We start from the raw sequence: 26,481 nt of genomic DNA, 5'->3' as shown, positions 1-26,481 counted from the left end.
ACAAGCCCATTCTCCAGCTAGAAAGGAGATGAGAAGAGAGTGGGTAGAGAATGGATTTCCCCACAGGGATGTGCTGTTACTTCCACATGACCCAGTCTGGCCTCTGGTACAGACAAGGTTCTGGGCTCAATGCACCACTGGTGCAGCCCAGCAGGGAATTTCTTCTCTTCCTTCTGTGCATGCCTGCCTAGCACTTAATGCCTTTGCATCAGCCTTGTACTTGCTGTGTGTTCTTTGCTGTAGATGTGTCAGTGAAGATAACCCTCTGGCACCAAGACCTGAAAGTGAGGAAGAAGCAGTCGAAGCAGAGCAGGAAGCAGATAAATCCCATCTGGAATGAGATGACCATGTTTGAGCTTCCTCAGGAGTTGTTGGAGGCTTCCAGTGTGGAGCTGGAAATGATTTGCCAGGAAACTAGAAGCCGGCAGACATGCCTTCTGGGCAGATGCTATCTTGGGCTTCAATATGAGGGCACAGGAAGCAGTCACTGGCAAAAAATGATGAAGAATCCCCGCAGGCAGATAACAAAGTGGCACAAGCTTTGTCAGTAAGCACAGAAAGTGAAGGAGTTGCTTTTCTGGGCTGTGGGCATCCTCGTCAAGCACTTCCCTACTGGATTGGTTATCTTGGACACGTCACTGCCACCATAGTATTAATAGATTTTCTTTGTGACACAAACTCAGTTTTAATGGGCGTCCTTTCCTACTACTTTCCCTGAACAGATGAAAAACAAGCAGCTGTAGTTTCAGCACAATCAACACGATATTTGTCAACTCCAGGCGAGCCTCCCATTATTAGAAGAACCATCTTATTTGCTTTCTTGTAATGAACCACTCACCTCATATGAAAAGATGACCCTGTGGAAGGGGGCCAGAAGAGGACCAAGGGAAAGTGGAGAATTTGTGTCAGTGGGGTCCAGTAGGAGACCAAGAAGAAATGGAGAATTTTTTTGCCAGTTATATAAAGAAAAATTATTAAATTCTTCATTTGATGAGAGCTGTAACTTTGGAGTGAACAAGCTGTGTATATTATCTGTTGTTTCTAATTGCTGAACCAGAATGCACTATACAGGACTTGAAAAACAAAAAAGGCATAAGGGAGGAAATGTGTATGTAGTATAGCCAAAGAAGATAAAGTGGGTTGTAAATGTTGCAAGCAATGTGTGAGAAAGAGAGAAATATATTGTTCACCAAATTTGTAATCATGTATGGAATGTACAGTCATGCTTGATTGTAGCTAATAAAAAGCTAGAGCTTAGAAGGGAAGTCAGAAGTCCGTTGAGCAAGGCTGCTGGCTTTTGTGGCTGTGCAGCTGCTTCTCCTAAAGCTTTAGCTATATATCTATTTTGGTGTCTGGCTTATTCTTTCCTCTCGCACAGACCTTGGGCTCCGAAACACTAGAGCCGAGGGTACAGATATTGGGTACCCAGACCAGAACCGGACCACAGAATTTGGATTTCGGAGCCCAGCGTCTGTACGATGGAACCACCTGTAGGGTAAGTAAAGACTATGGAGAATTCCTTGAGAAAATGTGTTAGCACTGCAGAAAGTGTCAGACACAGAATGAAGAGTGTCAAAAGAAAACAGATGATATTGCCAATAAATCAAAGAGTCCTAGCAATAAGATGCTGCACCGTAATGGCAAACAGGCACTGGAGCCACTTGCCAGGTGGCACTGTATGACTAGTGGTAATACTGCTTTGCAGTTTCTGTCGGGGGCAGTTTTGTCCCAGATAAATTGATACCAGGTGGTATTGTCCAAGTTAGGATAGCCACACACTAGTCATGAGAGGATCATAGTCTCTTGGTGGAACTATATGGCCCGTGAAGAGAATGCGAAAATGGAGCAGAACAATATACAAGAGTTAAGAGATACTGTTCATAAGCTTGAAAAACAAATGTATCAGGGGTGCGGGGCTGTACAGTCTGATTCAGAGGTGCCGTCAGCACCCACCTCTCTGCCTGCTTAGAAGGATGAGGTGTGTATGTTGGCAGTGGGACTCTCCATTCGTCCGTCAACCCAGCCTGTGCCACCGCCCCCTCAGCACTCAGGTAGGACCATGAGTTCTTGTTGTTCAAAAGAACATAATGATAAGGAATTGTTACAGGATAATAGGGGAAGCCACGAGTAAAGGTGGCTGCCCAATTGGTGTAATGATAAAGAACCGTGGCAAGAGAGCAACCTTTCCCCTCCCTTGAAGACATCGGAGTACTGAGGGTAATTTAGTGACTCAGTTACAATCAGGGTGCCATTCAAAGTATTGGAAAATCCATGACTGGCAGACTTTGTGCTGGTGGCAAGAGACAGCACAGGAAAGGTATAAGATTACTACTACTACTATTTAGCATTTCTATAGCGCTACAAGGCATATGCAGCGCTGCACAAACATAGAAGAAAGACAGTCCCTGCTCAAAGAGTTTACAATCTAATAGACAAAAAATAAATAAAGTAAGCAAATCAATCAATGTGAACGGGAAGGAAGAGAGGAGGGTAGGTGGAGGCGAGTCGTTACAAGTGGTTACGAGTCAAAAGCAATGTTAAAGAGGTGGGCTTTCAGTCTAGATTTAAAGGTGGCCAAGGATGGGGCAAGACGTAGGGGCTCAGGAAGTTTATTCCAGGCGTAGGGTGCAGCGAGACAGAAGGCGCGAAGTCTGGAGTTGGCAGTAGTGGAGAAGGGAACAGATAAGAAGGATTTATCCATGGAGCGGAGTGCACGGGAAGGGGTGTAGGGAAGGACGAGTGTGGAGAGATACTGGGGAACAGCAGAGTGAGTACATAAGATAATGTCTAAGTTCCAGCCTGAGGAAGGAGATAAAGTTAGAAAGTTGGAAGATAAAATCCAACAGCTTTCTATGTCATTTAGTGAAAAGGGAAAGTCAGCCCCGGGGCAAACTTTTCTCCCACTGTTACTGGCATTGAGTGCTCCTCCCACTTATGAGGAGCAAGTCCAGCTAGTCAGTGCTGTTCTGTCTCCTGCTACAGTGGTGGGACGGAAATAAAAAGAAGGCAGTGGATTTGAATTAGCACACAATCCCACACAGATAGACATGAATCAGTTGTTGAATTCTTTGCATTGCTTTGCAGATAAATTCAGTTATGGTAAAAGAGAGAGAGAGAAAAAAAAGGTGGGTTTATTTCTGTGAATGCTTATGCCAGTTTGTATAGAAAAGAACTCAAACTGCATTTAAAATTTTTAAGAATTTGACTTTTTTTTATAATGAACTGCTGGATGGGAAACCATCTGGTTTATGGGTGCTATATAATTCTTCTGTCTAATGAAAACCCTGTTTCTACCATAGTAACATAGGATTGCTTCCTAGGACCTCATAATGTAGAATATTTGCGTGTGAGTGTGTGTGTGTGTGTATGGTAACTTGAGTTGCAAATATTGTATATTCATTGAATTTACTTGTCTCTGACAAACAGGGGCTTTGATTTGTTTCTAGGGCTAATAAGAGCCAGAGAGATTTGTAAAATTGCAGAGATTGATTTAACGAAATTGCTTGAAAAGAAAAAGGCCTTCTTTCTTTCTTGTCATTTAAGCTTCAATAATTGGGATTATGTGACATGTAAATTGCATCATTTTAATTTATTTAATAAGTGAAAGTACTAATGTGGTGCAGTTTTGTTATGGTATTGTCTAATTTGTGACCTTTCCTCCTAATTTTAAATCTGCTAATGGACTGTATACTGTCATTTGTTCTGGCTTGACTAACATCTCACTTGGGCCCAGATGATCAAAAGCCCTGCGCTGTTCCAAACAGCGCCCTAAAAATAGAGCCAGGACAGCGCAGGGCTTTTCTGCATCGATGATCAAAGATAATGCATGCTAATCTAAGCAGCGCTATTATCTTTGATTATCATGTTGAAGTGCGGGAGAATTGCGCCCGAGCATGCGCGCAGCACAATCCTCCCGCACTTGTTTGACAGGTCTGGGCTGTCAAAAGCCCAAACCTGTCAAACAGCCTGGCCCGAGGCCTGAACAACGAGCCCCCCCCCCCAAACCTCCAGAAAACGTCGTGGCTGCCGCCGCCGGCCAAACCCTCTCCCACCCTCCCACCCAGCGATGGGGGGGGGGGGGCTGGGGGTTGGAGGATTGGTGGGTCTCCAGCCCCCGAAACCCCCAGAAATCGTTCTTCCATCGACGGGGGGGGGGGGGGGGGGGGGGGCTGGAGGTCAGGTGGGTCTCCAGTCCCCGAAACCCCCAGAAATCGTCGATCCATCAAGGGGGGGGGCTGGAGGTCTGGTGGGTCTCCAGCCCCCGAAACCCCCAGAAATCGTTCTTCCATCGACGGGGGGGGGGGGGGGGGGGGGGCTGGTGGTCCGGTGGACCTCCAGCCCACCCCAAATCCTCCCCCCAGCGTTGTCTTTAAATTCCCTGGTGGTCCGTGGTGTCGTGACACCCCCCTGGCCCCATCCCGGCCCCCCTACCTTGTGTTGGAGGAGGGACGCAGCCTGCCTGCCTCCCTCCTCTTCCAGTCAGTCGTAGCCCAAAATGGCGGCGCCCAGCACCGCCCACTGCATCCTGGGATGCACTGGGCGTGGCTACAGACCATGTAAGGGAGCAATTCCCTTACATGGTCTGCAGCCCCGCCCAGTGCATCCCAGGATGCAGTGGGCGGTGCTGGGCGCCGCCATTTTGGGCTACGACTGACTGGAAGAGGAGGGAGGCAGGCAGGCAGGCTGCGTCCCTCCTCCAACAGAACGGTAGAGGGGCCGGGAGGGGGCCGGGATGGGGCCAGGGGGTGTCACGACACCACGAACCACCAGGGAATTTAAAGACAACGCTGGGGGGAGGATTTGGGGTGGATGGAAGAACGATTTCTGGGGGTTTCGGGGGCTGGAGACCCACCAGACCACCAGCCCCCCCCCCCCCCCCCGTCGATGGAAGAACGATTTCTGGGGGTTTCGGGGGCTGGAGACCCACCGGACCTCCAGCCCCCCCCCTTGATGGATCGACGATTTCTGGGGGTTTCGGGGACTGGAGACCCACTGGACCTCCAGCCCCCCCCCCCTGTCGATGGAAGAACGATTTCTGGGGGTTTCGGGGGCTGGAGACCCACTGGACCTCCAGCCCCCCCCCCCTTGATGGATCGACGATTTCTGGGGGTTTCGGGGGCTGGAGACTCACCGGACCTCCAGCCCCCTGTTCGAGTTTGCCTTGGGGGGGGGAAGGGGGGCCTGCCAGCATGCAACTGCATGCTGGACAGGGCTCACCATTCCTCCCCAATGATCCGCAAAATCTAACGCCAGCTCAGAGCTGGCGTTGATTTTGCTCCAGCCAGCGACCCAATCTTTGGCGCGCTGGTCGCTGATCATTGGAGATGAATGCATTAAGCGCCAATTAGCATGCATTTGCAAGCTAATTGCGCTAGAAGCCCTGTTTAGCATCCATTTGCATGCTACTTGCGCTGAGAGCCCTCGAGTGCGCTGTTTCAGGCGCTCGAGGGCTCTGATCATGGGTTGGCTGCAAACTCTGGCGCTAGTATGGCGTTAACAGCCTCTAGCGCCAGAGTTTGCTTTTGATCATGAGGGCCTTGGAGCGGATTTGAGGAAATTCTTTTTCCTCTTCCCTTAACTGCAGCATGGAAAAGGGGAATAGGTGTGTGTTTATGGGGGAGGGGGGCTTACACTGTACTATTTTTAAATGTCCTTTGTTTGAAATGTGCAAGTGATGAATGCTACAGCTGCACCAACAAGTTGTTTTGTTTCATGCTGCTGTTCTAGAAACAAGATGGTATCTTAAATTAATTCTTTTGTTTATGCTCTATATTTCAGTTTAGATTTAAGGTTATAGTTTCCTACTTTAGTAACAGGAAAAGATAACAGAGAATTGTACCACTGACTGCCAATGGAGGTCTTTTGGAAAAAAATGATTTAAAGATTTAAGAGTTGTTTGTCTCTAGAAAAGATAGTGATCTTTATATTCTGATTCTCAGTGTCTTGTTTCTATTTTTGTTGTTAAAAGACAAAACAAAAAAAAAACTAAGGTATTGCTTGCTTGTTACACTTCCTGTCATGGGCGTAGTTTGACTGTTTCATTTGGGGGGGGCAAAGGATGGGGCAGAGCATATTAGCATATTCATTTGCATATATATACAGTGGTGGAAATAAGTATTTGATCCCTTGCTGATTTTGTAAGTTTGCCCACTGACAAAGACATGAGCAGCCCATAATTGAAGGGTAGGTTATTGGTAACAGTGAGAGATAGCACATCACAAATTAAATCCGGAAAATCACATTGTGGAAAGTATATGAATTTATTTGCATTCTGCAGAGGGAAATAAGTATTTAATCCCTCTGGCAAACAAGACCTAATACTTGGTGGCAAAACCCTTGTTGGCAAGCACAGCGGTCAGACGTCTTCTGTAGTTGATGATGAGGTTTGCACACATGTCAGGAGGAATTTTGGTCCACTCCTCTTTGCAGAGTTCTGGGCTGTTGCTTGGCAACTCGCAGCTTCAGCTCCCTCCATAAGTTTTCAATGGGATTAAGGTCTGGTGACTGGCTAGGCCACTCCATGACCCTAATGTGCTTCTTCCTGAGCCACTCCTTTGTTGCCTTGGCTGTATGTTTTGGGTCATTGTCGTGCTGGAAGACCCAGCCACGACCCATTTTTAAGGCCCTGGCGGAGGGAAGGAGGTTGTCACTCAGAATTGTACGGTACATGGCCCCATCCATTCTCCCATTGATGCGGTGAAGTAGTCCTGTGCCCTTAGCAGAGAAACACCCCCAAAACATAACATTTCCACCTCCATGCTTGACAGTGGGGACGGTGTTCTTTGGGTCATAGGCAGCATTTCTCTTCCTCCAAACACGGCGAGTTGAGTTCATGCCAAAGAGCTCAATTTTTGTCTCATCTGACCACAGCACCTTCTCCCAATCACTCTCGGCATCATCCAGGTGTTCACTGGCAAACTTCAGACGGGCCGTCACATGTGCCTTCCGGAGCAGGGGGACCTTGCGGGCACTGCAGGATTGCAATCCGTTATGTCGTAATGTGTTACCAATGGTTTTCGTGGTGACAGTGGTCCCAGCTGCCTTGAGATCATTGACAAGTTCCCCCCTTGTAGTTGTAGGCTGATTTCTAACCTTCCTCATGATCAAGGATACCCCACGAGGTGAGATTTTGCGTGGAGCCCCAGATCTTTGTCGATTGACAGTCATTTTGTACTTCTTCCATTTTCTTACTATGGCACCAACAGTTGTCTCCTTCTCGCCCAGCGTCTTACTGATGGTTTTGTAGCCCATTCCAGCCTTGTGCAGGTGTATGATCTTGTCCCTGACATCCTTAGACAGCTCCTTGCTCTTGGCCATTTTGTAGAGGTTAGAGTCTGACTGATTCACTGAGTCTGTGGACAGGTGTCTTTCATACAGGTGACCATTGCCGACAGCTGTCTGTCATGCAGGTAACGAGTTGATTTGGAGCATCTACCTGGTCTGTAGGGGCCAGATCTCTTACTGGTTGGTGGGGGATCAAATACTTATTTCCCTCTGCAGAATGCAAATAAATTCATATACTTTCCACAATGTGATTTTCCGGATTTAATTTGTGATGTGCTATCTCTCACTGTTACCAATAACCTACCCTTCAATTATGGGCTGCTCATGTCTTTGTCAGTGGGCAAACTTACAAAATCAGCAAGGGATCAAATACTTATTTCCACCACTGTATATATATATATATATATATGCAAATGAATATGCTATTATGAAGGAAGGAAGGAAGGGAAAAAGCTGGCTTTTTGGGGGAATAACCATATGTATGAGATATCAAGCCAGCTCTTTCTCCATTCCTTCCTTCTTTCCTCCTTACCCAGCACTCCCTCTTCAGTAGTATTTCCCCACCCCCTTTCCCATACCATGCCAGTGTTGACCTTAGAAATGCATAAGATCTATATGTGGATCCTTCAAGAGGTAGTGTGTCACGATTTAGGCTCTAAAACCCTTTCTGATGTTTTGGTGCCACCTCAATAAGGCCAACACACAATCTCTCCACTGCAAAACACCATACACAAACTTGTGCAAAAACACACTCATAACCTTACTAAACCATAACAGCACTAATTCCAAGGACAGGACGAGCTACAACATTATAAGTGAAAAGGCAGAACTGTAATTACACCAGGCTCTAAAACACCAATACACCACCTCATGAAAAAAAAGCAAAACAAAAAAGGCTGCAAATACTACACACTAGCAGAATACTGCACCTTGATCACACATGAAAAACACATGGCACAACAGACATGACACAAGGAACTATAAATCAAAAAATATGAAGGCAAAATACTGAACTGGAAAGTTAACTCAAGAAGTCAGACTCAGCATGCAGCAATACCAGAAAAATTGAAACTTACATGCAAAATATCACAGATGCACATTTCAAAAAGCTGACATGTTCCAATTAATAAATTCTGAATAAAATACTTTTTTCTACCTTTGTTGTCTGATCATTTAGTTTTTCTATTCGCTTTGGTCCTAGTGTCTTCTGTTTTATGCAGTGTCTTCTTTCCATTTGATATTTTTTTCTCACCATGTCCACCATCTGTGTCCTTATGCATCCTGTCTACCATCTGTAGCCCTGTCCCTATCCTTCCTCGAGTTTCAGTATCTGCCCTCAACGTGTTCCAAACTCAGCAGCTTGCCCTCCGTCCATATCCAGCATTTCTCCTCACTCCCCTCCATCCATGTGCATCTACTTCCTGTCTTCCCTCCCCTCCATCCATGTCCAGCATTTCTCCTCACTCCCTTACCCTCCATCCATGTGCATCTCCTTCCTTTGTCTTTCCTTCCCTCCATCCTTGTCCAACATTTCTCCTCTCTTCCCTGCCCTCCACTCCATCCATGTCCGGCATTTCTCCTCTCTTCCCTCCCCTCCATCCATGTGCATCTCCTTCCTGACGTCTCTCCCCTCCATCCATCCATCCAGCAACTCTCCATTCTCCCCTGCCCTCTCCTCCATCCACCCATATCCAGCATATGTCCTCTGTCCCCTGCCTCCTCCATTCATCCATCCATGTCCAGCAACTCTCCATTCTCCCCTGCCCTCTCCTCCAGCCATCCATAACCAGCAAATTTCCTCTCTTCCCTTTCCCCTCCATCCATCCATGTCCAGCAATTCTCCTCCTTCCCCTGCCCTCCGCTCCATGTCCAGCGATTTCTATTCTCTCCCCTGCCCTCCTCGCCATCCATCCATGTCCAGCAACTCTCCATTCTCCCCTGCCTTCTCCTCCATCCATCTCCAGCACATTTCCTCTCTCCCCTGTCCCCTCCATCAATCCCTGTTGTCCAGCAATTCTCCTCTCTCCCCTGCCCATCCTATTTCTTTCCATCCCCTTCCCCATTCTAACCAGCATCTCCCCCCTCTCCCCCTTCGCAGTATCTCCCATCTCTCTCTCTCTTACTCTCTCCTACTGGCAGCTTGGAGGAACCGTGAGCTTACATGCTCTTCCGTTCTCTGCATCTCGTTCTCTCGCTCAGTCCCTCCCTCCCCCTCCCTGGCAAAGCATAATACAAATGTGCGCGGGGCCGTACTCTTGCTGCACGCACCGCTGATGGCTTCCCTCCTCTGTCTTCCCTCCCCTCCATCCATGTACAGCATTTTTCCTCTCACCCTCCCCTCCATCCGTGTGTATCTCCTTCCTCTGTCTTTCCTTCCCTCCCCTCATCCATCCATCCATGTCCAGCAACTCTCCTCTCTCCCCCCTGCCCTCCCCTCCCATCCATGTCCAGGGTAAACCTAAAAAACAGATGAGGATGTGATTCCATGTGCCCCAATGAAAGGACAGTTTAATTCTACTTCCATTTAATTTTAATATATTTCATCGTCTTTATAAACACTAGGCTTCCCAAGGCAGATTACAACCAGACAGTTAAGATGAACCCATCAGGAAACAGAATATTCTCACTGAAATCTGGCCATTTGAATTGTATAGAATAACAGTAAAGAAAAATGAGCACAAACTACAGAATTTATAATTGCTGTTTCTACTAGCTACAATAAATTTTGAAGTTGTTTTTGTGATATTCAATTATTTATTTTCTCCTCCACCTTGTAAGGCACTGCCTACCCAACAAAAACAGTGTTAGACTTGTTAAAGATGGACCAACAATAAAGAACGACAACGTGGATGCAGCAGCTCACAGGTTTGCTTGCTGTGTTTTGAGTGAACGGCGACGGCTGCGCGGGGGAGTGGAAACAGAGATTTACCAAATAGCTTCCTTCCTTACAGTGGACTAGATAGGCTGGCTCACTTCCACTCTACTCTCTAGTACTGAAGTTGCAGCGGCGAACTGGCGGGCGGCGATATAAAAAGCAGCAAGTAGGCAGGCTCGACTCCATCCTTTGCTTCCCTGCCCTCTCAGCGTCCTGCCCACCCAAAAGGAAATTACATCAGAGGACCACTGGGGGAGTAAGGGGAGGTGATCCCCGATTCCCTCCGGTGGTCATCTAGTCAGTTCGGGCACCTTTTCAAGGCTTGGTCGTGAGCAAAAAGAGACCAAGTAAAGTCGGCCAAATGCTCGTCAGGGACACCGTTCTTTTTTCCATTATCGGCCAAGGGCGCCCATCTGTTAACCACGCCCCCGTCCCGCCTTTGGTACACTGCCAACACGCCCCTTGAACTTTGGCCATCCCTGCGAAGGAAAGCAGTTGAGGACGGCCAAAATCGGCTTTCGATTATGCCGATTTGGGCGTCCTTAGGAGAAGGGCGCCCATCTCCTGATTTGTGTCGGAAGATGGACGCCCTTCTCCTTCGAAAATAAGCTGGATAATCTGCAGCATCAGAACCTTCTCCTCATCAGCTACCACAGGGAACTGAATGACTATTGTGGGCTCATCCGCCCCCAGGCTCACCGTCTGCAATTGCAACAAAATTTTATGAGACTGAACAGTAAAGCTTCACAGTTTATGTTTTTCTTGCAACTAAGGACTTATTTTCATTGTGGTCGATTTGTTACCCCACACTTGTATTGTTTGTTTGCCCTTTGACTCACTACACCTGTGAAGTTGGCTTAGCTCTTTCATACTGTGGAATTGTGCATGTGTATCAATACAGGTTTCATATATGTCTTTAAACTTTCATTCAGTTCATGACATTTTGCTTAGATTTTGTATAAATATTATGTATGCTATACTTTTTTACTTTTATTTTTGTTTAACATTCTTAATACTTTTCTAGGTTATCATCACATTGTGCACTTTTCGACCTATCCCAATTCATTGTGTATATCTAATGCAGTGTGTTATAGGTATGATAGTGTTCAGTTGTTTGACCTTTCACAGCTTCACCACAGGTGTCTGAATGTCATATTTCATTCATTATTCTATTTGCACATTCTCACACATCTTTACCAAATATGTTCATGATCTGTGTTCTTGTTGTTTTCCTCCATATTTGCACATAATTATCCTGCTTTTATCACTTATAATGTGGTCTATTTTTTCACAGGCATTTTCATTTTCACCCTTTTCACCTTGGGATAATGTTCTTACAGTTCCACTGTGGTAGGAGATGTCATGGGTGTGGCTCTGGTGTGAACCATATGGTTTGAAACGAAAGTCTGTAACAGAAATGTGACCCTTATGAACAAATGCTCCAATTCTAGCACAGTCTAAAGCACTCTTCATATGGTAATGGTCTGTCTACGAAACACTATAAGCCACACTTTAGATTTGTTACGTTATAGAACAATAACCCTTTGGGAATGCTGTGGGGTTGGTGCACTATAGTATAATATTCTTATGCTTGGCACTCTGGGTTTGGCATATTACAGTGTTCTGTACCCTAATAAGGGACTGTTGGTAAGGAAATAGCTCCCTCTGAAGTTCTGGTAAAGAGAAGGCCCTGTTGTTCTGGACAAAATTATACCATGCTTACAGCTCAATGATCACCACAAAGTGCTCACACTGTTGTACCTTTAAAGCTATTTTATTGGAACATAACAATGATCTGCAGCCTCTCCGTATCTCAAGCCAACACCTGGAAAACGTTTGCCTAGCTTCAATGACTTTGGGGCTCATTTTCAAAACACAAACTTACTATTTAATTTTTTAAATCTAAGTACTTTGAAAATATGCCTCCAAATATACTTGCCAGGCCTTTTCAAAATGAAAACACAACTGAAGAGCACTTTTCCAAATCTCATTCAGTCTACTTGTTTTGTCAGTTTTGAGTTAGGTGATTAATTTCATTCATCAAGGCAATCAATAGAAATCAAACAAAATAAAACATGGAAAAGAAAATAAGATGATACCTTTTTTATTGGACATAACTTAATACATTTCTTGATTAGAAATGTATTAAGTTATGTCCAATAAAAAGGTATCATCTTATTTTCTTTTCCATGTTTTATTTAATTTCTATTGATTACCTTTAAAAGTGGACTAACACGGCTACCACACCTCTCTATTCATCAAGGCAAGATTCGTTTGCTATAGCTTAGTGAGTTTTAGGACAGGAGTAAGCTACAATAAATGAATCTTCCCTTGATGAACGAAATTAATCGCATAACATAGCTCAAAACTGACAAAAAATAGACTGAGTTTTGCAAAAGTGCTCTACAACTAGGAAAATGTTTATGTGAAGTTACAAGCTATTCAGACCTCACTTCATCATTAGTATTGGAAAACATTCATTAGAAGCCTGTGATTACTAACAAAATCAGGGTCTAGGTTAGACGATGATTATGTTTTTCTTTGGGCATCGGAGGTTGATGTGCAATTACCAACCAGTTTTATTGACCTGTGATCTCAGAATTGGACTTCACATTTTCTTTTGCATTGTAGTTATTGAACTACATATACTGTGACCTCCATTCCTATGCTCACACCCTGTGCACAAGGTCTTTTCATCCTGATTTGTATTTGATTTAGTCTGTTCTGTAGTGTATGTGCTCTGTAGAGCTTTTGTCCTTCATGTGTTAAAGATTCATTTTCAGACTTTCACAACTTTTTGATGTTCTAATTCACATTCAATCTTTCTGTTTGCATCCAGAGAACCATTTCTTGCACCCATTAGACAAATCTGGTGTTGTCATATTAATCTAATTATGAATAATGTTCTAAATCCTTGTGAGAGATGCACCAGTAGATCACATCACTATTAGACAGCTGTTAAAATGTAATTATTTTCTCAATGGTGCCTAATACTGCCCTTGGAGTTTTTTAAAAAACCTTTTACACCTCCCCCAAGCTTTTTGCAATTATTGAATATTTTAATGAAGAATCTGGTTGGAGGACCTGACAGTGAGTTCAATCAGTTTGAATGGTTCTCTCCTCTTTTCTTTTAGTAAGAATGATCCTGTCCTATTATTTTATGGAATTCTCTTTTTAAATTTCTTTTAATTATAATTAAATTTGACTTGTCTGACGAAAGATGTAGTATCTCTAGAGTACCGCTTTTCTACAGTTTTTGCAACCACATCCAAAGCGATCTATTTGGGGCAACGGAGGGTTAAGTGACTTTACCCAGAGTCACAAGGAGCTGCAGCGGGAATCGATCTCAGTTCCCCAGGACCGAAGTCCGCTGCATTAACCGCTAGGCTACTCCTCCACTACCTAGGATGGGGTAGTGAGGGTGATCCTCCCTGGGTACAAGCAGTGAGGGGGTGCACAGAGCAGGCGTGCACTGTCAGCTGTGATGGTCCCCTGCCCTAGAACAGGAAGTTGACATCTGTGAGGGCAGTAGACCAGCAGACCAGACAGTGCACACCTACTCCTCGCTCCCCCTTGCTTGGAGGACAGGGGGTTTGTACTGCCCGGGTGGGTGTACTCTGCCCCTGGTGCCTTATAAGATAAGTACACCGTTGAGTGGTATATCAAATTTAATAAATGATAAAATCTAATTTAACATCCACAGTTATAGTTCAGTCCATTTAAGTGCATGTCGGATAAGTGCATGCTCTGTTTAACTGCATGCCGTTCTTCGGTCCTGTTTTTGGCGCCATCAATTTCTATGGGGACAAACTTTGGTTTAGCGCACCACTGATAAGTGCAAGATTCACTTGTATACATGGTTTAAGACCGCTTCTCTGCAGGAAAGACTCCGCATAAGCGCGTGCACGGAATATGGAAACCGATTGGCGCGACAACCAATGAGATTTCAAATTTACCGCCCTTTTAGCTGCCACAGGCAGAATAAGTGAAAGAATGTTGTTAGAGTGTACACTGGGGTTGTCGTCGCGCAACTGTAAGACTTTAACACCGGCTGAACGAATACAAGTTCTTAAAAAATTAGAAAACAAAGTCAAGCATCTATTGCTAAAGAATATGGTGTCAATCCCAGTCAAATTTCACGTATCTTGAAGCAGAAAGATCAGCTTCTGAAAGACTGGCAAAACAATACAGATCCACGCAGGAAACGAAAACAGGCGGGAAAAGCTGAGGAGGTTGAAGATGCTCTTCTTCGGTGGTTTTCTCAAGTCAGGAGCAGACAGTTTCCTGTCAGTGGTCCACTGCTTATGGAGAAAGCTAATCAGCTAGCTGAAAATCTTGGACTAACTAAATTCAAAGCCACTGTTGGATGGTTGGAAAGATGGAAGGAGAGGAACAACATTAAAATTCAAGAAACAGCATGGTGAAAAACAAAACGCTGATGACTTTGGTGCTGAAAATTGGGTTGTTTCAGTCCTTCCTACCATCTTGAACAAGTTTGCACCTCGTGACATTTTCAATGCTGATGAAAACGGACTCTACTGGCGAGCGATTCCTGATGGAACACTTGCAATCAAGCATGCCGAATGTACAGGAAGTAAAACGTCGAAGGACCAACTGACGATCCTCCTTTGCTGCAATATGGATGGGAATGAGAAGTTGGAACCCCTCGTCATTGGAAAGAGCAAACAGCCCCGTTGCTTCAAGAAAGTTAAGCGACTTCCTGTGTCATACGAGGCTAATGCAAATTCATGGATGACTGGGGAAATTTGGAAGCAGTAGCTAAAGATGTTAGACACTAGAATGAGGGCACAAAGGCATCAGATTTTGTTGCTTTGTGATAATTGTGCTGCACACAGGGATGATGTCAGGCTGTCTAACGTCAAGGTGGTCTTCCTGCCACAAACACTACCTCTCTGATCCAACCTATGGATCAGGGCATAATAGCCAATTTCAAACAACATTATCGGGCTCTTGTGCTACGTCGTCTGATGAGCGTTGTGGATGACCAGACTGGCAAGGATAAACATACTGTTGAACTGACTTGTAATCTATCACTGTTGGATTCCCTACATATGCAGAAAGAAGCCTGGAATCATGTTACACAGGCAACCATTGTGAACTGCTACAAGCGGGCAAGCTTTGTTAAGGATGTGGAGAGGGACGAAACAGATGCAGCTGTTGCAAACGCGTCAGATGAACAGGCTATTGACATCCCAGCCGGTGTTGCTGAAGAGGAGTTTCATTACTATGTAGCTGTTGATTACGATCTACAAGCAGCTGACGACAGCACTGATGTCCAGATATGCGCCTACACGCAGGCAACGGCTGATGATGAAACAGATGATGAAATGGGCAGCGAGGCACTTGCTGACAAAATTTGACAATCTCCTGTCACTTTTGCAAGAGCGCTGGAGAGTCTCAACACCATGCGGGCATATCTGGAGGCCACTGGATGTCAGTGCTATGACAGTTTTACCGTCTGACAGACGTAGTCTATGGAACTCACAGACGCAAGAGTGTACAGAGGACTATGACTGATTACTTCAAGTAAGCCTAACGTCAGTTAACGGAGACTGTATACTGTACATATAATAAACAGTACTGTACATATGTTTATCAGATGTCAAGCTTCTTTTTTGGGTCACAATGTTTAAGTGCACGCTCCGGTTAACTGCATGTATTTCTATGGTCCCAGACCCTTGCACTTAAGCGGATTGCACTGTATATTTATTAATTTGATAGACCACATTTCCTTGAAGAACATCAGGGTGGTCTATATAAAATTTTAAAAAACCTAAATGCACAACTTTTAATTAGTCTTATTGTGAAATGCTTAATATTCTCAATATGAGTTGGGAATAATTCAGTATTTTCAGTGGAACATGTTTAAGAGCTGCAGCCAAAGGTGTTTTCATTTCAATTCAACATGAAGTTTTAATGTTTTGTTTTGGTTTTTTTTTTTTTTGGGGGGGGGGGGGGGGTTGGATCAGCAGCTTCCCAGAAAATGTAAAAAGCCCTTTTTCTGAAAGGCCCTTTTGCTTTAAATATTTAGATACTACACTTTCAGTTGACAGTTCTAAGAAATGATCCATTGTAACAAAGCAGCAGATCCTACTTCACATTCCTCTTCATTGCACTTTGGCCCTCTTATTCTCCCTCTCCCTCTCCCATTCTAGTTTGAGAAATAAATCAAATTATTTGGAGATTAATGCTAGCCTGCAGAGTGCTTGTGTGGCAGGCACACAGAGATGGCAGCCCTTCATAGGCAGAGTCAATATGTGAGCTGGCACAGCTTGCTGTTTACTCAGTGAGGTGGGTGATCTGTTAGAAGGAATTATGTATATTTGCATATTATAGATAACCCACAGGTAATCTAAAGTGCTAATAGGAAGCATCTATGTTGGAGAGAGAGAGAGAGAGAGAGCAACATGGGAGAAAAGGAAGAGTAAAAAGAATGTGAAAGCATTGACAGATACAAAGTCCCCTGCCACGAAGTCCTGGGTCTCAGAAATGTACAACATCAAATATCTATTCCCTTTCAGATGTTGATAACAGTGATGTATGAGTTTAGAATGGTGGGATATAAAATGTTTAGCATCGTACCTCACCTTTTGGAACTCCTTGCCTATACCTTTGTGACTAGAATACTCCCGCCAAAATTTCAAACAAAGGCTGAAGATTTCCCTATTCCAAGATGCATTTGAGATTTGATTTTACAAAGCAGCCTGACAGCAGTGCCTGCCCCCAATTCATGCCATTTCCAGCGCTGGGGGCTTACCCGGCGGTAATTGGGCAGCCCTGTGTGCTGCCTGGTTACCGCCAGGTTTGCGTGGGAGCCCTTACCACATCCTAAATGGGTAGTGGTAAAGGCTACCCTGGGAAATGGCTGTGTGGAAAGTGGTTCCCTTACCACATGGCCATTTCCTTTTTTTTTTAAAAGTCTTTTACCCACTGCTTTACAAGAGGGTCTTGACAAATCCACGTTCCAATGCTACCACAGGGCTCCTTTTACTACAGCATTCTAAAAGAGGCCCTTAAACTTTAATCAATATGTATAAACCGATATATTTCTCCTTCCTCTAAACTCCTTTGCCTCTACCCCTCCCTGCCAGCATTCCATTCTAGTGCTGGAATGATGATATTTTTCCCTTTAATATCTTATTTGCACTTTTTTTTTAAACCCCCTTTACTGTCAGAATATGGATTTCTTTTCCATTTTTTTAAGGTGCCTGAAAATGGACCTGCGGCAAAGTAAAACCCAGCGCATGCATTAGGAGCAGGCACTGCTGCCGGGCTCCTCTGTAAAATAAAACCCAGCGCGCGTCCATTTTTGGCCTGAGAACTTACTACCACCCATTGACTTAGCAGTAAGGTCTCATATGCTACTGGGCGGTAGGCATGCATCATGTGCCCACTGCCATTTACTGCCATAAGTACATAAGTATTGCCATACTGGGAAAGACCAAAGGTCCATCAAGTCCAGCATCCTGTTTCCAACAGTGGCCAATCCAGATCACAAATACCTGGCAAGATCCCAAAAAAGTACAAAACATTTTATATTGCTTATCCCAGAAATAGTGGATTTTCCCCAACTCCATTTAATAATGGTCTATGGACTTTTCCTTTAGGAAGCTGTCCAAATCTTTTTTAAACTCCGCTAAGCTAACCGCCTTTACCACATTCTCTGGCAATGCATTCCAGAGTTTAATTACACGTTGAGTGAAGAAACATTTTCTCCGATTCGTTTTAAATTTACTACATTATAGCTTCATGCCCCCTAGACCTAGTATTTTTGGAAAGCGTAAACAGACGCTTCACATCTACCCGTTCAACTTTACTCATTATTTTATAGACCTCTATCATATCTCCCCTCAGCCGCCTTTTCTCCAAGTTGAAGAGCCCTAGCCGCTTTAGCCTTTCCTCATAGGGAAGTTGTCCCATCCCCTTTATCATTTTCGTCGTCCTTCTCTGCACCTTTTCTAATTCCACTATATCTTTTTTGAGATACGGCGACCAGAATTTAACACAATATTCGAGGTGCGGTCACACAGGCATTATAACATCCTCATTTTTGTTTTCCATTCCTTTCTTAATAATACCTAACATTCTATTTGCTTTCTTAGCCGCAGCAGCACACTGAGCAGAAGGTTTCAACGTATCATCAACAATGACACCTAGATCCCTTTCTTGGTTCATGACTCCTAATGTGGAACCTTGCATGATGTAGCTATAATTCGGGTTCCTGTTTCCCACATGCATCACTTTGCACTTGCTCAAATTAAACGTCATCAGCCATTTAGACGCCCAGTCTCATAAGGTCCTCTTGTAATTTTTCACAATCTTCCCGCGATTTAACGACTTTGAATACCTTTGTGTCATCAGCAAATTTAATCACCTAATTAGTTACTCCCATCTCTAGGTCATTTATAAATATGTTACAAAGTAGCGGTCCTAGCACAGACCCCTGGGGAACCCAACTAACTACCCTTCTCCATTGAGAATAATGACCATTTAACCCTACTCTCTGTTTTCTATCTTTTAACCAGTTTTTAAACCACAATAGAACACTACCTCCTATCCCATGACTCTCCAATTTCCTCTGGAGTCTTTCATGAGGTACTTTGTCAAACGCCTTCTGAAAATCCAGATACACAATATCAACCGGCTCACCTTTATCCACATGTTTGTTCACCCCTTCAAAGAAATGTAGTAGATTGGTGAGGCAAGATTTCCCTTCACTAAATCCATGTAAGGCCAGGTAAGCACCTACTGCGTGTTTTCAGTGTGCACCAAATTCAGAACTACTACTACTACTTATCATTTCTATAGCGCTACTAGATGTCCGTAGTCTAGGAGTCTTAATAGTATATTATGGCTTACTATTTCGAATGTGCTAGACATGTCGAATTGGAGAAGTATGCTTTTACCTGTTGCTATTTCCTGCTTGAATTTGGCTAGGAGGGTGGTAAGTACTGTTTTGGTGCTATGGAGGGGGCGAAAGCCAGATTGTGATTCATATTGAGAATTGGTTTATGTAGTCCGTGAGTTGAATGGTTACCATACTTTCCATTAGTTTGATTGCTAGTGGGATGGAAGCTACTGGTCGGTAGTTGGTGAGTTCTTTTATATTTTTCTTGGTATCCTTTGATATAGGGGTGAGTAGGATGTTACCATTTTCTTTAGGGAAGAGACCTTGTTGTAGCATGAAGTTAGGTGGGTTGTGAGGTCTGTTATGAAGCGGTTAGGGACGGATTTTAATAGGTAGCTGGGAGAGGTGTCCAGTTTGCAGTGAGTCTTGGAGAACCTGCGGATCGCATGGCTAATTGTTTCGATCGAAAGGGGGGCGAAGTTGGACCATGTTCGGTCCGCTGGATATTCTCCTGGGGTTGGGACCAGGCCATTGATGAAGTGTTTGATATCAGTGGTGTTTTGGGGGAGTGAGGTGCATAATATAACCACAAAGTGGAGAGTGCATGTGACATTGCAATATTACTCACCTAGCTCAGCCTGCATTTTGCGCCTCATCCTCCGGAGGTAGTTTGCCTTCCTTCAGTGCAGATAATGCCCCATTTTTCTCAGGTCCTCTGTCTGTATGGAGACAAGAGGTGAGAGGGAGAAGAAGGTTGAGTGGCAGGTATATGACAGATGTTTCCGAATGCTACATTGCTATTTGCAGTGGGGCTTTACATAAGGGAATAACATCATGGTGGAAATGACGGGGTGGTTTCAGTGATCTCATTCCTAATTAAGGACCTATATGGCAATAGATATTTCACACTCATCCATTAACAGGCAGTCCTCCAATAGATTCCGTAGAGATGATCGAGACATAGGGTTATGTAAAATATGATGTAGCCTAGTGGTTAGATGTCCCACCATTAAAGCTATTCACTTCATCCTCGATTGCCTTAGATAGGTGGCGTACAAAAGAATGCATTCAAAGTTTACATTCCTATCATTGTCCTTTCTGAGAAGTAATGAGACAAGAGGACATTTTTCTGGTAAGTGACATTATTTTGCTCTGTGCTTGGCAACTTAAAGATTGGGTCTAAAAAAGGAATTGTAGGATACTGATAAACATAGAATTTAAAAAAAAAAAGCAAACTTTATTAGCTAGTCTCCATACCCTTATCCCCCATAGTTTTAAAACTTGAATTTTTTTGTCACAGCATTAACAGAGATAGTCTCTAGAAGGCACAATGGGGCCTAGTTTAGAAAGAAATTAAAAATAAAAGAGAGAAGCAAGCATTATAAACTAGTTTCCATAGTGTACAACGCTTTTCCCCATAGTTTTAAACTGAAACTGTCTCTAGAATCCTATTTAGACGGAATGAATCTACAGAAGCTTAGCAGAAATTAGGTGGCAACATCAGTAATTGGGAAGCAAAATCAGTGCTGGGCAGACTTCTACGGTCTGTGCCCTGATCGTGGCTGGATAGATTTGGATGGGCTGGAGTGGAGCTTTGCAGGGGCTTTGATGTTAACTTCAGACATTTTAGAACAAGGACAGTTCTGGGCAGACCTCTACTGTCTATGCCCTGAAAATAGCAAGGACAAATCAAGATCAGGTATCATATACCATATGTAATGAGTCTACCTTCTTGGGTAGACTGGATGGATGGTACAGGTCTTTATCTGCCATCATCTACTATATGTTACAGACTAGCACAGGTGCAGGATGTACTCATTTATAAATTAAAGCACACTTGGTGCTCTAAGGAATTATTAACATTTGAAGGTAGTTACAAATATATGAGAACATTTTAGGCCTAGAAACAGATCTTAAAATGTTGCAAAGGTGTAGTTACGTGGTTCATTTGGCTCGGAGATTGGTTCCCGAAGGAGCCCTTGAGCCTGGTCCTGGCTGAGGACCATTTCTGCAATGACTGGACTGGGTATGTTGGGGGAGAAGGTATGTAACACAAGGTGTATGCAGTGGTTTACAGACACACATATGATAAGTTCGAGCTGTATGGAGGAAAATGAGGACTCATTGCCCTTTACTAAATTAGGCCAGTTCCAATTGATCTGGAGGTCCAAAAGGAGCAGGACAGAACCCCTCTGTGTGGCCACACACCTCAAGCAAAAACTCCTAATTGTCCATCTACTCACGAGAGGATGGATGTAAAAATAGTAAACTGAGTAGCCATGCACACATTATATTTTAATTCCTTGCTTCCACAGCCAAATTATTGCACTGTGAAAACAGCATACAAAGGCCAGGTTGCGGCTGACATTAGACAGTGGCTTTCCTGGAGTTTGATTAATGCACAGGGCACATGCTTATAATTTCTCACATCCTGCAAAGCCAGACTGCCAGACATCACATCACCTGAGGCGGGAAGATAGATTTTGATACATGGATGACAGAGGTTTCCATGGTAACTGACAGGGGACGATCCAGAGAAGTAATACACACCAAGGTGCCACCTTTGCATCCTTTCCTAAAACTGGACAGGTCCATTAATCTTTTCCCTGGAATCCCTTCCTCACCTACTCTTTTCTCTGAAAAGGGGGAGAGACATGTTGATATTGTATTTCATGGGGGAAGCAACCCTCCTGAGGCACCGGATTTGTAAGTTGTGTCTGTCAGAATAGGAATTCTATGTAGCAGTCTGAAATATTCAGAAACCTGACAAAGTACTCTAGCAGCCCTGGAACTACAAAGAGCTTCTCTGAACTGAAGATATCACACTTAACACTGGGATAGCTCACATGTCTATAGCAGTATTGATAAATCTTATTGTTGCATCTCAGAATTCTATGGTCCCGATATTCAAAAGGGTTGAACTAGGCTGTCCTAAACTTTATCCCCTAAGCTAACTGGGCACTGTCTGAATATCAGCTGGTGCCTGGTTAAATTTCAGGAGACTGAACTTATCCGGATATGGCCTGGCATTGAATATCAGGGCTTAACCCAGCCCATGGCTGTCAGTAGCTTAAAAACTACTGACTGCTGTAGGCTGAATATCACCCTCTATTTCAGAATAGAGATCTATATCCATCAGGGTGTATTTGGCTTGTTAGGGTGCCTTTAAAAACGTAGTGTATCTTAATTCAATTTAACACATATTAACTTATGAATTAATGTGCATTAAGGGGTCCGTTACCCAGCTGTGCTAAAAAGTGGCTTGCACTGGTGTCAGTAAATGGATTTTCTGAGTACTGCGGCCACTTTTAGCCTGGTGGTAAAATGGCCACCATGTTATATTTTATTGTAATGGCCATGTGCTAATTTCCCCATCAGCACATTGCCATTACTGCAGGAGCCCTTTCTGTCATCTATTTAGGAGGTGGTAAAGGCTCCCGAGCTACTCCCGTGGCAGGGCCGCCGAGAGACTGAGCCAGGCCCGGAGCAAGGCCGCCCCCGGGACCCCGCCGCTGCCACCCCCAATTGCTACCACTGTCGCCTCCCTCTCCTGCTCTCAGGCTGCCGGCGTCGCAGTCCCCAATCTCCACCCACCCACCCACCCACCCCTGTCGACAGCCCCCCTCCGTCCGCCACCGGGCCCCCTACATTCAAATCGGCAGCGCCTCACCTCTGTGTGAAAGCGGCAGATCGCCTCCCTTCGGGCCCTCCCTTACTGTGCCCCGCCCTCGCAGAAACAGGAAGTTACATCAGACGAGGGCGGGACACAGTGAGGGAAGGCCAGAGGCGATCCGCCGCTCTCTGACGCGAGGCACTGCACTGCCAACTAGAGACTCTCCCTTTTCCAAATGCAGGGGGCCCAGTGGCAGACAGAAGGGGGCCACCGACGGAGCCAAGGACAGGCAGGTGAGACCTGGGACTGCAGCGCCAGTGGCCTGGGAGCAGGAGGATAGAGACCCCGGCACCGGGCCCCCCTTGGAGGCCCAGGCCCAGGGAATTTTGTCCCCCCTGCCCCCCCCCTCGGTGGCCCTGTCCCGTGGTAGTTGGATAGCGTGCGATAATGTACCCACGTTACTTGATTAGTGCAGGCAGGCCTACTCTCTGCCCAAGGGCACACCTCCTGCACTGGAAAATACAAAATATTTTTCAGAGTGGAATTAGCATATGCTGAGTGGGAAACTACCGTGAGATGCCTCAGTGTGTCCCACGGTAGTCCCCTGTTAGCACACATATAGCCCCTTTAACTACGCCGCATAGGCGCCTACGTGCCAACACACGCCAAAATGGACTTACCGCCCAACTACTGCGTAACTCTTGTGGTAATTTCAATTTTTGGCGTGCGTCCGCTAAGCGCATCTGAAAAATAATTTTTATTTTCAGATGTGTGCCAAGTGGCATCTGACACGCGTAGGTCCTTACCGCCCAAATTCTTTATGCTAGGTCTATAGCTGGCAATAAGGTCAGAGACCCCAAAATGGACGCGCGGCAATTTTGATTTTACCACATATCCATTTTCGGGGGGTGGGGGGGGAGGCCTTTTTTTACAGGTGCGTGAAAAATGATTCTGCTCGCGACCAAAACCCGCGCCTACACTATCGTAAGCCACTTTTCAGCACGCCTTTGTAAAAGGACCCCATCTGGCCTACTGTGCCTTATTAAAAGGGCCCATAAGTCAATTAATATGCATTAAGGGGGTTTTTAACTAAGCCGCGGTAGCGCTTTTAGCTTGCGGTAGAAAAGAGCTGGCGGTAAATGCCGAGATGCCCGTTATATTCCTATGAGTGTCTCGGCATTTACCGCTAGCTGATTTCTACTGCAAACTAAAAATGCTACCATGGCTTAGTAAACGATCCCTTAAGTTTTTACAAATGTTAAAATGTTTTTAATTAGAATGAAAAATATCTGACAATTAAGAAAACATAATAAATATAACAGAAACCTTCAAAACAATTTTAAACAAAAATTATCACTCTCATTATTCATATATATATAATTATTTTTTTAAAATAAAATCCAATAAATTATAGAAAATTTTTTTATGTTGTGCTCAGTTTTTGGTGTATTGCTGTGGACTGGTGATCTGAGTGAGCTTCATTGCTTTTTGTCCTATTTAAATTCAGTAGATAGGAATATTAAATTTGAATCATCTATTGGAGGGCAATCGATTAACTTTCTTGACATGACCATCCGGATGCAAGAGGGGCGTCTCATTACAGAAATATATCGTAAAATCACTGACTCTAATACGCTACTCCACTATCAAAGTTTTAACCCAGCAGCATAAAAAAATGGAATTCCAGTGGGCCAATTTTTGCGTGTAAAGAAATTATCCACATCGCAAGAAAGTTTTAGGAGTTCGGCTATGGATTTATACAGCAGATTTAAAGCTCGTGCATACCCCAATAGGATTATCAAAAAAGCTTTTAAGAGAGCAATGAATGCTGACCGTCAGTGGTTGGTCAATCCACCATCTAAACTATGTTATACAAATGACAGAATAGTATGTGTGCTGCCTTATTCTCGCCAAACGAATGAAATAAAAAATATTATTAACAAACATTGGTCTATGTTGACCACCCTTGGATTTGACCAAACACCTACATTTGCCTATATGCGTGATCATAATTTAGGGGAGATATTGTCATCTGTTAATCCAGGATTGTGGACTGTCCCTGTCCCAGAGACAAAAGGTCACAAAAGCTGTGGTAGATGTGTCTATTGCCAGCATGTCTGGCAAACGATGAAAGTCATCAATCCCTGGACGAACAAACCATTTTTTTAAAATAAATCTACGGATTGTAATTCGTCACAAGTGGTTTATGGGATAGTATGCCCATGTAATAAATGGTACATTGGGCACACCACAAGACGGATTAAACAGCGGATTGGGGAACATTTGAGTAATTTAAGAAACAGCAAACATGAAGCTCCACTTGTAGATCATTGGCTACAGGCACATCATGACATCAAAGATTTGAAATTTGTTGTACTTTTCCAGATTGTTTTACCTCTGGGTGGAGATGTCCCTCGTTTGTTGCTTCAGAAAGAGCAAGAATTTATTTTTCGTTGGCGAACAGTGACCCCTAGTGGCCTGAATAGAGAAATAGAATGGCAAGCTCTCATTTAATGCTTTTTCCCGCCGTTTGAAAACAGCTGATGCCTGACATTTATACTGCGCATGTGTGGGTGTTCTCAGTAGGTTTGTGAACCGGACAGAGTGGGGCTCCTCCCTGGTATTGCTGAACAGTGAGTTACATTTTGAATTTTTCACTATAATGGAATACACTCTAAGTTTTAAGTTTTGTGAGATTGTTTTGCACTTATTTTAGATATGGTAAAATGCTAGGTTTTATAAAATCTTTAACCTGCATTTCAGATCAGTTCCCCTGAAGACGCCATTAGTCTGGCGAAACATGGCCCATGTAGGGAATTGAAACTGCTGAACTGTGACCTTTATGGTCTTACATCTTGCACAGAGGGATTTTTTTGAAAAAAGCATTGCAGTGGACAAGAACTTGGCAGGAAGAAGATTTTTTTCTGCACATCTCTACTTTAGTTAAGTAATTGCTATTTATATATTTTTTGAACATCAAGTTTATTATATTCTTTTGGACTTTGCCCATCTATTGAACAATACTATTAGGATGGAGGTAGGATGTGCTATGATGTAAGGGTGGTGTTCCTGCTAAGCCTGGATTATCAGTCCACAGCAATACACCAAAAACTGAGCACAACATAAAAAAATTTTCTATAATTTATTGGATTTTATTTTAAAAAATAATTATATATATATGAATAATGAGAGTGATAATTTTTGTTTAAAATTGTTTTGAAGGTTTCTGTTATATTTATTAATTTAAAAATTTGAAACCGTTTTTCTAAGAACACCCAGAATTACGTTTGGAATTAAGAAAACATGCCAAATGAATGAACTTTTTTTTCTCTGTCTATATTCCTATCACAGAACCAAAACTGCTAGGAAAAGTCATCATCCAACTAGAAACCCTGGAGCAGGGGAATGTGTGACATGATGTGGAAATGCAATTTCTTGCATTACTGACTTATGCTTTCCTCCCTCCGAACATCTATTCCAGCCAAGGCACAGTTCATTCCTGAAGCCTCCACAATAATCAGTAATCATACATTTATAATTCCTGTTTACAGTAGCCATGACTGAAAAAGACCATATTCTCTTTGTACAAGGGCTAAAGACAATCACAACGAGCTCAAACTGGAGGATCCAAGATGGCGTCGAGGGAGGACGTACGTTACTTGAATTCCCGTTATACACCAGTATACCTGAAGAAGTAGGCGCGCTCCCCAGAGAATGGGGAAGAAAAAAGGCAAAGCTGTGGTGTTGTCCTCCTCGAACACGGCTGGGGCTCCCACCACTTCTCAGTCTACTTTGGAGAGATTCGGGGTCATAACGTCGGGGATATCGGTTCCTGCTTCG

General features: G+C 44.0%; 1 protein-coding gene across 2 annotated transcripts in view; it reads left to right on the top strand.

Annotated features, from left to right (window-relative positions):
- SYT13 (synaptotagmin 13) overlaps positions 1-26,275 on the top strand; it is a 41,226-nt gene extending 14,951 nt beyond the window's left edge. The window contains exon 6 of one of the 2 annotated variants that reach the window (XM_030200827.1): positions 25,993-26,275. In XM_030200827.1, coding sequence (XP_030056687.1) covers positions 25,993-26,054 — 62 coding nt within the window. In that variant the 3' untranslated portion in view covers positions 26,055-26,275. Of the gene's footprint in view, positions 1-243; positions 1,403-25,992 lie in introns of those variants that run through there. The other variant, XM_030200825.1, reaches the window with a different exon arrangement.
- Positions 26,276-26,481: the final 206 nt, after the last annotated feature.

The sequence above is a fragment of the Microcaecilia unicolor genome, chromosome 4 (assembly GCF_901765095.1).
Source record: "Microcaecilia unicolor chromosome 4, aMicUni1.1, whole genome shotgun sequence".
Classification (NCBI taxonomy): Eukaryota; Metazoa; Chordata; class Amphibia; order Gymnophiona; family Siphonopidae; genus Microcaecilia; species Microcaecilia unicolor.
The sequence above is the reverse complement of the archived record's forward strand: the minus strand, read 5'-3'. Positions and strand labels throughout refer to the sequence as shown.